This window comes from Aythya marila (assembly GCF_965140915.1).
Source record: "Aythya marila genome assembly, chromosome: 13".
Classification (NCBI taxonomy): Eukaryota; Metazoa; Chordata; class Aves; order Anseriformes; family Anatidae; genus Aythya; species Aythya marila.
This window is the reverse complement of record NC_139054.1, coordinates 8,483,263-8,497,628: the sequence shown is the minus strand read 5'-3', so window position 1 is coordinate 8,497,628 and position 14,366 is coordinate 8,483,263. Positions and strand designations below refer to the sequence as shown.

General features: G+C 37.6%; 1 protein-coding gene across 3 annotated transcripts in view; it reads left to right on the top strand.

The window, feature by feature from the left end:
* DOCK11 (dedicator of cytokinesis 11) overlaps positions 1 to 12,427 on the top strand; it is an 82,255-nt gene extending 69,828 nt beyond the window's left edge. Inside the window, exons 48-54 of one of the 3 annotated variants that reach the window (XR_014318413.1) lie at positions 1,329 to 1,475; positions 2,520 to 2,730; positions 3,029 to 3,219; positions 3,867 to 3,967; positions 5,465 to 5,603; positions 8,228 to 8,607; positions 12,286 to 12,376. Coding sequence is in view for 2 of the 3 variants with exons in the window: in XM_082771013.1 (XP_082627139.1) it covers positions 1,329 to 1,475; positions 2,520 to 2,730; positions 3,029 to 3,219; positions 3,867 to 3,967; positions 5,465 to 5,603; positions 8,228 to 8,350 (912 nt within the window). In the remaining variant the exon portion in view is untranslated. Of the gene's footprint in view, positions 1 to 1,328; positions 1,476 to 2,519; positions 2,731 to 3,028; positions 3,220 to 3,866; positions 3,968 to 5,464; positions 5,604 to 8,227 lie in introns of all 3 variants that reach the window. The other 2 variants (XM_082771013.1, XM_082771012.1) reach the window with 2 other exon arrangements.
* Positions 12,428 to 14,366: the final 1,939 nt, after the last annotated feature.

The window sequence follows — 14,366 nt, the reverse complement described above, 5'->3', positions numbered from 1 at the left end:
CCAGAAAGACAACCATATCCTGGGCTGTATCAAAAGGAGAGTGGCCAGCAGGCTGAGGAAGGTGATTCTCCCTCTCTGCACTGCTCTCCTGGGACCCCACATGGAGTACTGCATTCAGGTCTGGGGCCCCTGGCACAGGGAGGGCATGGACATATTAGAATGAGCCTAGAAAAGGGCCACAAAGATTATCAAAGGGCTGGAGCCCCTCTCCTACAGAGACAGACTGAGGGAGCTGGGGATGTTCAGCCTGGAGAAGGGAAGGCGCCAGGAAGACCTTATAGCAGCCCTCCAGTACCTAAAGGGGAGCTACAGAAAATCTGGGAAGAGACTCTCTGTCATGGCATTTTAATTCCATAGGTTGGAATAAGATGATCCCTAAGGTCTATTCCAACCCAAGCCATTCTATGAGTCTATGATCAGTGACTTTTGCTGCAGCATTTTGTCCTCATCTTCATACTTTGGGTATGTAAAAAGTTAATATGGTTAGCAACAGATAAAAGGAAACAACTGCTAGTTTGGTTTTCTAGAATCTAGAAATAACTGGATCAATCCCTAAAACTAAGCAATATAACATACCATCCTGACAAACAATACTTGATCCAGTTTTCCATTTTCAAGCTTTGTCAGCTTTATAGATCAGCTACATACAGATAGTTTTAATAATGTCACAATTTCTGAGTGGAGCAACTTGCCAAAGCATGAAGCTTTCAGGCTGTTTCCATTACAGGAAGAACTGGCAATGCAGGCACAACCTTTGGTGCAATTTTGTTTCTGTTTACAACAAATACACTTCCCTGAATACAAGAAGAATCAAAACAGTGGAAGCACGTTTCCTTATTTATTGCTTGAAGTCCCCGTTGGCTTACAGAAAATCGTTTCCTTTAGATTTTTCATATGGCTCTGCTTTCATGGCTTGGCAAATTTATGTCTTTCTACTCCTTCTTTATCCCTGGTTTTGGTGTTTTTTTGTTGTTGTTTTTTTTTTTTTTTCTCCTAGTTGCCTCTTTCCAACCTTCCTAAAAGTCAACCTCTGACCAAACCTCTCTTCCGCATTGTTTAGATTTCTCATTAGTCATACTAACGCCTTTGTGTTTAGCAATGACATGCTTATATTTGTTGAGGAATTTAAAAATTTATTTGCGCAATTTTTGAAGGAGTCTATTAAACAGACCACATTGTGAGATTTAGTGCAAGTCATAGTCTTCTAAACCTTCTTCACTTTCTGAAACATTAGTAGGAAGTTGCTTTCAAAGTAGCAAATCTGAAATAATGTTTTCCAAGAGAAGAAACTCATCTATTCCTCATGCCTTGTTTATGATTACTACTAGACATTCTTTGAAGAAGAAGATGGAAAGGAATATATCTATAAAGAGCCCAAGCTGACAGGCCTATCAGAGATCTCTCTCAGACTTCTTAAACTTTATGGAGAAAAGTTTGGGTCGGAAACTGTAAAAATTATCCAGGATTCCAACAAGGTAATGTTAAAATGCATGAACAACCTAACAAAATGCAGTGAATGTCAGGGCCACGTACTAGAGAGTGAACTGATGAGTGCACTGACAGAAATATCAGTTGTACTCTACTAATACTGGTCAGGCCTGGGACTACACTGCTCTAAGCACTGTGCAAATGCAGCACAGAAGGATGAGCTTTGCTCTGTGGACCTGACAGATGGGAGATGATGCAGCATCCCTTCCTTCTGCCAGTAGAGAGGGAGGAGTGAGCCCGGTCTTCTGCCCTTTTACAGGCACCTTGCTTCCAATTGCCCCTCCCATCCCTATGCTCCCATGTGGACAAAGTGCATAGCTTGGCAGTGTGGTGCTGATCTGTCTTCCAGGTGGAAATAAATGCATTGGGAAGTGGCAATTCACGTCTCTCTGAGCCCTGTTGCTGAAAGGTGTTGGGAACAAGCACATAGGAGCAGATGATTGGAAGGAGAATTACTTGTCATTGTCATTATTTGACACTCCAAATCTAAGAGAAAATCTTTCCCGGCCTCATAGTCATAGCTTCCTTTCCCTATAGAATATCCATTTATGCTCACTACAAGGACTGTGCACGCTCTTGGGTTGCAACTGTGGATATGTCTTAGTTACTAAAGATAGTGCTAGAGACCTCAAATGTTGTTTTGTGCAAACCTGCAGATTTGCATGGTACAGCACAGTGCTGCATAAATGCTAGCTCATGGCTGGGAAGCAATATGATCATATTGGAAGTTCAGGAGTGTGCTGCATTGATTGATAGCACAATATGACTATCCCTTCGAGGTGTACCTTGTTTGGCACCAAATGTGGTATTTCTTGTGCCACAGCCTCATTGTCTTGTATGTCTGCTAGCTGATGGTGTAACCAACACAGCTGAGGTTAAAAGGAGTGTTTGATGTATCATTCACATGTGTGCAATGGGGCCAGGACAGCAGAGAGTCAGAGTGTACATCTGATCCCTATAGATAAATTAAATGATTGTGAGTTAACTTGCTAACCTTTGTTCTTTTAGTGAGAAACTCTCTTATTTCACAGGTCAATGTTAAAGACCTTGACCCTAAGTATGCTCATATTCAAGTGACTTACGTGAAGCCCTATTTTGAAGACAAAGAAATCTCTGAAAGAAAGACTGAATTTGAAAGAAATCACAACATCAATAGATTTGTATTTGAGACTCCTTACACTTTATCTGGAAAAAAACATGGCAGTGTGGAAGAACAGTGTAAAAAAAGAACCATTCTAACTAGTAAGTACAAGCATCTGAACTTGAGACAGTGGGTATCAGCAACTGGTTCTAGACCTTTTTATCTTGTAAAAACTTCTTAATCAAAATTGTGATATGATATTCTGGTTAGGAGGGGGGATTTACCTTGCATTTCTATGTGCAAATTTTTACAAGTGAATAAACTGTGATACTAAATTATAGTCTTATTCAGGATTTCACACACACGAAGTAAAACTCTAAGCATAAGGATGTATCTGTATATACTCCTGTTTGCTAAAAGACTTTTCAATCTATAAACCTCATTTGCTGTTTCTGCTAGCTTCGAACTCCTTTCCATATGTAAAGAAGAGAATTCCAGTCAATTATGAACACCAGGTTAATTTAAAACCAATTGATGTTGCAACTGATGAAATAAAAGACAAGACAGCAGAGCTGCAAAAACTCTGCTCTGCTGGTGATGTTGACATGATCCAGCTGCAGCTCAAACTGCAAGGCTGTGTTTCTGTGCAGGTAAGGCTTGACATCTATTCAAAATTACATTTATATACACATCTCTGAGTGAGTCATCTTTTCACAACGCAGCACATTTACTTTCCAGAAATCATTAACTACCTGGTTTGCAGCACTGCAGCCATCATCCTGCCAACACAGCTTGCCTTGCCACACATATTTGTGGGTGGCTTGTGGCAATAAGGGTTTTGTCCAGGGGTGTTTGCAGTGCCAAGTCCAAGTGTAGCTGCACATTAGTTGTCCATGGGTGGATGCTAAATTATACTTAGTTCTTGAAGACTGTTCTGTAAATATCAGGCTGAAATAACCTTTTTGTGAACCTGACTTTTCTCCAGCCGGATATATGACCTTAAGACTCAGACCATACAGCTTGCCAAACGGAAATAAGAGGAAAGTATGAGGAAACAGATTGCCTCTCTGTTTTTTATCTCCCTTTATCTTTTGGTCTTAAAAAGCCTAGATGGAAAACAATTCTCAAGTGTAAAGACTTCAGGTGCCTCTGGTGATACTAGTAATGTAGAGCTAGTGGCATTCAAATAATAAGCTAATTATTTTCAAGGAAAAAAAAAAGATAAATACTTCTTAACTACCTTTAGCAACTCAATTGAATTTCTATCATAAATTATTCCTTACTTCTTTGATTCCAGGTTAATGCTGGTCCCTTGGCCTATGCCAGGGCTTTCCTAAGTGACAGCCAGTCCAGCAAATATCCCGCTAAGAAGGTGAATGAGTTGAAAGAAATGTTCAGGTAGGACTTCTAATGTAATAAAAGCTTGTCAACTGGCTGGAATATGGTAGTTGCTTTTCTTGTGTTTTGGTGTGTTTCCAAAATCAGTAAATGCTGAATGCTCACGTCTTATAAAGGTCCAGATCTGATGGTGCCATGGTTGCTCAGACATATGGAAAAAAGCCACTGTAACTATATATGTCAAGTGTTCCCAGTCTTCGGGTTGTGATTTCCATAACTGAATGCCTGCTTCAGTTTTTTGTGTGCATGTTTGAGTTTATAGAAAGTACATTTGAAAATTAGAGGTCTAATAGTCTTGTGTTCAGGACTCTTTCATTTTGTGCATTTTTTTCCCCATCTTTCCAAAGAGGTTTTTGACTATATAATGATGAACTTCAAATATTTTAAAGCAAATCCCTTTTTTATGGGAGACCATCATTCTTGACTGTTGCTATATTTGGACCCTGTATGACTTGCACAGGCATTTTTCTAAATCTCTCCAGTCCCCCAGAATAGGTGCATAGACCATGGCCTTTTACTTCCCACTTGAAAGTGTCCCCCTTATAATCCAGCAGCTCCTGCTTCACCTCAGGATGACATGTGTTCCCACACTTCGCCACACTACTTTCTGGACCTCTTGGGAGCAACCAGTTGCCCACCAGCTCCTGCATTCATGGCTTGGTGCTGGTGACACCCATTTCATCTGCAGGTGACAAAGCAGCATTAGGGCCAATTCTAGGTATCTTCAGTGTATTGAGTAATCTAGCAAACCATTGAAAGAATAAGGGAATACTCCCTGCAAACCTGCCATGCATGGCTGCAGAACAGAGGAGAAGGTCAAACATAATCTGTTTCATGCAAAAAATAAAATAAATAAATAAATACATTTCTCAAAAATCCCAGACATGATTGTAGTATTTTCACTATAGTCTCATTAGAGAGAGAGAAATAATGCCTGTGAAATAAGAGAAGAAAATGAGCAACACTAACTGAGAAAACAGTGTTACAGCTCCCCATGATCTATATTTCTTGTCTGGTGTTAGCAACTTGACCTCGTGTAGTGCAAGTGCTGCATCACATACACCCAGATTTGTCAAGCCCTGTACAATTGATTTCCCTCCTTTTGATTTCCCTCCTTTTGATTTTTACAATTGATTTTGCCTGAGTATGGTTTGCCTCTGTTTTTTGACCCCACCTGCTGCTGGTTGGGCTCATCTGAGATCTACAAGCTGTGTGTGGTGCCACAGGTTCTGGAGAAGGTCAGAGATCATTGTGCGGTGCAGGTATGTGCTCCCTTTTTTGAGCACTCGGGCTCAAAGGAACCCAGCAGAACACGATCCTGTGCTGAAGTCCCTCCCCATTCACTGACCCACTGTGCCAGGAATGCCTCTAGAATGTGACTTGTCCCAGACACTGGGGAACAGGGAAAAACTGTTTTATTTTGGTAAAAAAAAAAAAAAAAAAAAAAAAAAAGACTGGGAAATTGTAATACACAAAGTTCATTCCTTTCCTCCCCAGGAAGTTTATACAAGCCTGTGGAATTGCTCTGGAGCTCAACGAGCGACTCATTAAGGAGGATCAAGTGGAGTACCATGAGGGACTAAAATCAAACTTCCGGGATATGGTGAAAGAGCTTTCAGATATCATCCATGAACAGGCATGTACTGCATGTCAAGAGCCCACAAAAGTGGTTCTCTGTGCTTGTAAATTAGCTAATGTTGAAAACTTACTGAAAACTAAATGAAAACACCTCATGTAATTTAACTAAATTCAAAAAAGGCAAATAACTAAATGTGAAAAGTAAATGATACACTCGGTAGGTTCCTAACAACCAGTTTCTGTTGCTTGCAAGCCTCATCCTGGCATTGGTATACAGGGTGGAGTCTTCAGTGACACACATCATTAGTTTCCTGGCTACTGTGGTCATCAGAAATCTTGTGCCGTGTTTTGTTTCATGCTTTCTGCATTGGAAAAGTCCTGTGATAAGTCACAGGTTGAAATTGTCTGGCAAAATTTCCGTTTCCTGTTATATCCCACTTATGTTCCTTTTTTTTTTTTTTTTTTTTTTAAAGGATATTTTCTTTGAATTTTGACTTAATGCTAACTATTCATATGCACTGATAAGGTATTTGTGCTAAATTATGTGACCCATGTTTTAACATTTGATTGGATCTTTCTAGGAAAACACACTTGAATAGTGACATCAGAGAGGGGAGAGGTTCGGGAAACAATTCCACATCTACCTAATATCATGCTATGAGATCAGATGAAAACTGTTTTTCTGAAGTAACCTCTTTATCTCTGTACTCTAATTGTGCCTTCATTATGACAAAAGAAAAATAAATGTAGATTTATAGTATCAAGCATGTAAGATGAATGGTTCTGACTGTGTTGTGATTCATAGGTCTTGAAAGTTAGAATAATGTTTTCAAAATCTCCCAGTTCCTCTACAAACAGTCATTTAGCTTCTCACGCCATAGGTAGATAAACTGCTTAAATATAGTTTATTTACCTTTTATACAACAGTTCCACGTGTGGCAATTAAAAATGTAGCATGTTAAATTCCTAAAAATAGAGAGACAAATTCCACAACAAATTGAGAAGTAGATAAGAAAAATGAGCAAGTAGCAAAATAATATAACTGCACCAGGCTGCTATTTCTAAGTCACGTTTATTTACAGTAAAATAATGCTTATGAAAATCAAACAAAGGGGTTTTTTTGTGGAAAAGTACCATATCATTTCAGGGAAGCAGGATGAGTAGTCTCATGACGCAGCTGAATTTTGTCATAGAAATATAAGGGAGGATCTGTTTGAGAATAAGTAATATTCTGCTTGCGACCACCATTTTCCTAGCGTGCAAACTACTATTTTGCACATTTAGTGCATTCATTTTTTCCATGTACACTCCCTACCTTGTTTACTTCACTGTTGAATTTTGCTCAGAGAGGTTTGTCCATAGGAGTTGCCACCTGCTTACTCTACACTGTTTGCAAGTAAACCTCTCCAAGACATTTGATTTGCATGCAGCTGCTGGAACTTCTGTGGTTTCTGAATTCTGCAATAGTCAAATTGAAAACAAATTGCTCAGTTCTGCACTCTGGCAGTATAATAGTTTAGATTATCTTAGAACAAAGAAGCATTATTAAAGCACACCCTATTATCTTTACATATTTACAAATACAATGTCTTGTTCTCTTCTGTTGATGTGTGAAATATTGCAGCAACGGAAGAGTCAAAGTGAATTGCTCACTGGAAGGAGGTATTTTCACTTTCTTCTATGGGGCTTTAGTATTTTGTAGTTGATCAAAAAACAGCTTAAAACATCATGTTTACAAGCACTGTTCATAATCGTACAAAATTAGATAACAAAATTAGATAAGCAGTATAGATAACTGCTGACATTAATTTTGTATTGCCATCAAATGAGCCAAGTATCTAGCAATTTAAACAATGAAACATTTTCTTTTTCTGCAAAATTGCTCAGTTAAGTGTAAAAAGTATATTATATTAATTTATATTAATTTCATTACAAATAACAAATCCTTTTCTAATTTTTTTCAGTGCCCCAAAGCAACACAGGCAGTGCATTTACTTTGAGGTGGCAGGGCAGATGGGTCAGCCTGTGACCTATCTACTGATATTTTAAGTTAGGGAAATGTAAAAACAAAAAATTGGTAAACTGCACCTGAATAAGTACAAGAAGCCTCAGAGAGTGTCTGAATACTGATGTCCAGAAACTGTTTATGATGGCCAGTGATCTCAGTTTCACAAATGTAAATTAAGACTAACTTGTTGGCTGATGAACCACAGAGTGAAAAACAAATACTCAATAAGCTCTAGAGCAGCTCTACCAGTACAGTCAGATTCCATGCGGTGAGACCATCCTTCAGCTTATAAAATACAAAATTTTGTCACAGGTATAGTGGGTGTTTGTTATACTTAGCTGCATATGCTCCCCGTGTTTATTAATGAATTAATATATATATATATATATATCACTGCTAAGATATAATACAATTCTCTCTGTATAGAAATTTTTTTTCTTTGTTTGACTGGATAGTCATAACTGAAAGCTATCTGGTAATGTGGAGAAGAACGTATATATGAATGCTACAGAAATTGCTAAATTACTGTTCTTTCTCATTTTTTGTTGTGCTGCCTTTGTGAAACAGCTTTGAAGACAAGGTTGGATATCTTTTTCACGTATCTTTTTAAAGAGCTTGATTATAATAATGAACTAAAACACTTACTGAACTTGTGGCTGTTTTGTTTCGTCTAGATGTACCATGAAGATACAATGCATTCGCCATGGATGCATGACTCCTTACATGTCTTCTGCGCCATCAGCGGGACATCTGGTGATGGAAGTTATTGTTCACTCAGACCCACTGCTGAAATATAAACATATCAGCGTAATTTTACAGAGCTTTCTCAGGAATATTTGGAACTGTACAGAAGATGTTAAAAAGAATCCATGATACGTGAATTTACCATTTTCTTCCTCCAAAGTTACTATGCTTTCAAACAGGGTGCTTGCTTATTTTGCTGAGCAACACTGAAAGTGCCTGGACATTGCACCACTGTGCTTGTTTTCTACCTTTTTTTTTTTTTTTTTTTTTTTTTAAGTGTATAACAGGACATGGAAAGGCAGTTATCTAAGTATGTATTGAATTGCAGAACTATGAATTGGAATGTTAATGGTACTATGTAAAATTGTATAATGGAATATGATAAAATGTAAAACTACTTTGTAAATAGAAGGAGCATAGAGTATATAGAAATTAGCACTGTATCATATTTGCTGCTAAAAGCTTTCTCGGGCAGGGAAGATGACGGAGAAGTTGTAAGAGATCTCACTTGTAAGAGATCTTCCTTGTCTAGAAAGTGACAGGGGGTCCAGACGCCCCTGTTTCCCTCATATGATGAGAGTAAACTTGTGTTAGTCTGGAATAACTAAAACCCGAATCAGAAATTATAGTTTTTGTACATCCTTTGGGCAGATAATTGTAAAGTGACCTCCATGAGAACTGAGTATACTATAGATGATTTGAATTTTGGCTAACCTTTCATGTCTCTAAGAGGATGGATTGTAGTCACTAAGGACAACCTAACAAATTTGTCATTTGATACCAGTTTTTCCTCTTTATCATTCATTGTCTCACACAAATATAAACTCTGAGAACACCTTAAAGTGAGTTGGGCATTATAAAGTGCTTTAATGTCTTTTGATATAATTCTAATAATCTGTGAGATGTGTTTTAAAAAGAAGTGCAGTGCGTTGAAATTAAGTAAATCATACATAAATGGTATTGTTTTAACATCATATGACATGCATGTTCCCTCCTGTTAAATTGATCTGCTTTCTGCAAACTTGTTATTTTTGTCCAAGAAGTGGTTGAAGAAAATCTTTTCTCCATAATGCTTTTATTCCATCTTCCCCTCCCTAGAGCTTTAGTATGTTAGCTCTGTCTCCTTTAATAAGACGCTTTCAGATCCAGAAAGAAGAAAACAGATCAGTAATTTTTTTATCCACCAACATTTAGATGTCCATGTTTTTCCAAGTCCCATAAATTGTAAATATGGTTCCAGTAGTTGATATGGGAAGGGGTTTTGTTTGTTTCTTTTTAATGATATGTAACAAAATGCCATAATAAAAGGACTCCAGCCTAGGTATTTAGCTTGGCTATAGTGTCCATAGAATGTTAAGCTTCTAATTTCTGTAACAAAAAGTATCTTCAAATAGTAAATGGACCACATTTCAAAATGTTCATTATGCATGATTCTAAATACCCGAAATTAATTGTCTTTTGAGAAACAAATGTTGTGATCCATACATTCACCCCCTAGCAGTTGCAAGCAACTTATAGATATGCCAGTGTAACAGACAGCTCACATTTCTGCTTCTATGTGCTTTTATGCTAGGCAAGCCCTAAATTTAGTTTAACAGAAAGAGGAAGAGAGTTTGAATGTTTAAATATGGTTACTACCTTACTGATTTTCATCTTTCAGCAAATAATGTTTAAAGGCAGATAGTGAGAGTTTCCCAAATTACTTTTCTAAAAGGTGATGAAGCTGCTTAATAGTGGATACATTAAAAACCTTGTTTTTGGAGCTAGTAATACTTTAAACATCAGTACTAAAGACCTATTCTGAATACAAGAAGCAATAATGAGAATTCACTAAAATTCATGAACTATCACTCTCTTATCAGTTACATTTTTCTGTAGCAGTTTTCCTGGAATTGCGGTGAAATACTTGGATGTCCGTAATGTTCCAAAATAATGTTTATGGATTGATTTTCATATTTTATTCCTTATTTTTGGTGAAATTCCAGTGAAATTCTTGTTTGTGTGTCTGGATGTCTTTAATGTTCCAAGATGAAATTTTGTCTGAACTTCTAAACCTAATGTTGGTATTGGAGTTATTCTATCATTTCATTTTAATATCAATATGGAAACCTGTCTCAGTAATTCAGCCACCCCAAAAAAATATTTAATACAAATCCTTCCTTCTTTGGAAGAATATAAATATTGTTTATCAGCACTTCAGTTTTTCTTACACTGCCTAACTAAGCAACAGTGGGTGTCATTTGGCCTATAATAATTAGTAGACATATTTTAAATTACAAATGGCATGCACACTTTCTAATACCAGTGTATCTGCACATATGTATTTTATATATAAGACTTTTTTTATATAGGACTTCTAATAACTTTTGCTGCAAAACTAGTCTCTATCAAGTCTCTAGAACAAATGCATTGGTAATTTAGCAATTACTTGATTGTTTGCATAAAGGGAAAAGAAAAAGGGTAAAATGCTTGGCAATGAGGCACTGGACTACTATCAGTATCCGGATTGTTTTGGATAATAGTATGTGTTAGAGCCAAATTGTTTGCAGATAGGACATAAAGAGCAATGCAGGGTCTGCCAGCACTTTATATTCAAGAAATGCTTTTAGAGATTTATATACCTGTGTGGGATAGCACAGGAAAGCATAAACATTTCCTGTCATCTCTGACATGCTGTTTTTCTCTCTGCAGAGAGATAAGTAAGTAGTACTTTCAGACTTCAGAGCTACATTTCTTTCAAAAAAAATTAAAATAAAATAGTCTGGAACCCAGAATTTACTACAGCCGAGGATATATTTCTATGTGCTACTTGATGTTCTAAATTTCTTCTGAGAATCAACATTTTCTTGAGACAGGGTAATGAATGGGAAATCTTGGGTCTGAGAATATCTGTAGTGTGTGAACATGAACATCTTGCTTCAGAAGCCTTTTGAACATATACCACATGGTATTTTGATATCGAGTAAGAGTTTACATAGGCATAATGCGTTTTGTCTTAAAGTATGTTTGTTTTCCCTTCTTGTAAAGACAGCATCCCATTGACTTTGCAGCAGGCTTCAGAATAAAGGGGAGGAAGAGACTCTCCCTCTCCAACTTCACTTAACACGTAAAAAAAAAAAAAAAAAAAAAAAAAAAAAAAAGAGGAAAAAACACATGATTTGCCCACTTTAAGAGTGTAGCATGTGTCTAGGGTGTTTCTTTTGATACTCATTGAGCTAAGTTCTCCTAATTAAACAAAGCAATCTTACTGGATTTGGAAATACCATATGCAACTAATTATTATGCAACCACATATTGTAGTACATACCCTTTAGATAATATGCTTGTGTCAAGCAATGGTGAACCAATTATGATATACACCTAATAATCTATTGTAATCTACTCTCTCTTCATGTAAATAACATCTGCTAGCCCATAGTCATAGCAGAAGTGTTTTTATCGTGCATGTTGCATGTATATGTGTTGTACAAGCTCTCTTTAACTTTCTGTATGTGATGACAGAATGGTACATACTGTTTGACTTGGTTGTTAACTGGTGTAACTTTGGCACTGAGAAATACACAAAGCTACTCCAGAGAATTCTGACACCAGTGATCCTATATTGCTCTTTTTATTACTGTTTTCTTTTTCTTGAAGAATCAAAAATTTTGACAAGAAGCAAGGACAAATTCATATTTCAGTTGATAAAAGAAGGGACAGTTTGTTCTAGGTCACACTAAAAGACCACAAAATCAGAAAAAATAAGTGTTGCAATCAGTACACTTTGCGTAGGCTTCTTTTTTTCCTTCACTGAACAACAGAATGTCTTATCTGAAGATACCATGCTAAGATTTGTGAAACCTAGCCAAATGTGTTATTGCATACACTTAAAAGCAAACAAACAAACAAACAAACAAAAAACACACACAGGGAAAACAAAGAAAAAAACTTCAAATACATAAGTACACCAAATGTAATCATTAACAGTGAATTTTTCATTGTCAAATAGAAGCTGTTGATTCAGAAATACCAAAGGAGCAAGAATGCCACACATCCTTCTCTGAGCATCCTGGAAATATGATTCTTCAAGAAACCAACAACTGAGACAGGAATGTATACAAATTTATAAATAGAAATAAAGTATGATTCACCCGTGAAGAAATGTCACGGCAAGTCAGCCTACTTTCCTAAAACGTAAGTTCGTGATCATGTTTTTGCTGTGTTTTGTAGTTCCAATTTTCAAACCTACACTTCTGCTCTTTGGGAATATGTTTATGGTTGCTCTACTCCAACTAACTCGGCTTAGATTGCTAGATTCAGTTGCCAGTAAACTAGTAAATATTCCAAGCACAGGCTATTACGTGATGTAATGGAAGTCAGTAATACCATTGCTATTTACCTCACACCATCTGATAAAGGACAAATTGCTTTTTCTACTGCTCTCTTCTACTTTCAAGGCTTTCTGTACAGGGTTCTTGCAAGTCTTGTCAAAACAGCTGCAGAATATTCCTGGCCTCCGTTTGTGAGTTATAAGAGGCAAAGCATTTACTCTCTTGCTAAATAAATAGACAAGTTAAGCAGACCTTGGCATTTGGGGAAATGAGCAGAAAAGTTGATGCATGCATTTACAGTAGCTAATTCTTGGAGAGGGACACAATTTTTGCATGAGCATAGTTGGTTCTACATCTATCCCAAAGGGCTCTTCAAGGGAATTGGTTTTTATTCAACATGATTTCTGGATTCCAGTGATGCTTGGGTAGCAGCTCAGAGAGAACTTGCAGAGTTTATGTCTGTTTTGAGCACGTGTACTCCAAAACTCTTGACATCCCCCAAAGAATATTGAGGTCAAAAAGGGAGAGGCCCAGTGAGTCAGACCATATTTTTTTCAGCTCACATTTTTGGACTTTTATGGTTCTGATCCAACTGTATTCTAGTTGACTGAGCTCCTTTTTTAATTGACCCCAGCCATCTTTTGAAGAGCTTGTAATTGTGACAGGTAAGATCTAAGGTATTCACAGAAGTTGCTGCAAAATCAGAAATTATAAAGGAGGAATTTCATGGTCAGTGTGGGGCAACTGAAGACTTCTGCTCCCAGACGGGACAGTCCCATACTCCCTCCCCTTCCCCCCGCCCCCCCCCCCACTGCTAATTACTGCTGCCTCTTCTTGCACCTAGTAATCATGCAGTCACACTCATTAGACTCATTTATTAATCTGATTTATAGAACACGTAGAGAAATATATATATATATATATGTTTTTTGTTTGTTTGTTTGTTTAATGCATCAGCAGACTTGATACACAGCCTATGATCTCTATCTTAACATGGGTGGAAATGGCAAGAACACACAGCCATGGGCAGATCAGCAGTATAATCTTAAACCCGTTTACACCAAATATGATGCCATGTGCCAAGTAGCTATTTAGTAGTCTTTTAGAAATACCTCAGGTGTGTCTGTCATGAGTTTGTCACTGTGTCATGGATGTATTATCTAAGAGCATCAGGAAGCATGAGATTCACAACAGAAAGATGCAGGACAGGACTCACTGAGATTGAGAAATGAAGTCTTGGGGAGGTGGTAAGGATCAAAGGGTTTGGCAAGAGCTCTGATGGCCGTGCAATGGGATATGGGAGGGGAAAGTGACGACAGGCTGAGTGAGGGGGAAGAAGGCTGCCGGTGAAAAACATTTCAACTGCCTCCAACTATGGGCAGGCAGCCAAAAGCATGCTAAGCATTGGATGTGGGCTTGGCACTGTGTCCCCCAAGAGCAGGAGTGGACAAAACAGAAAGAAGGAAGGAAAGAAAACATACACAAGGAAACTGAAAGCAAGGGAGAGGTCACTGGGTCTCTGATCAGTTTTAGTCTACGAAGGTCATCTGTAGCAACCATAGTCCTCACCAGCTACGCACGGTTATACAGCCTGACATGTAAATTCATGTCCTGGAACTTTAAGTCACACTTTCCATTTGTTTATAATTCCAGGTCTTTGGGTGCTTTCTAGCAGCAACTAGGAAATTTGCTAAATCCTCTTGTTTTCCCAGGAGTACGATAACAAACAGGCAGAAAAGAAAATTTACAGCATTAACAC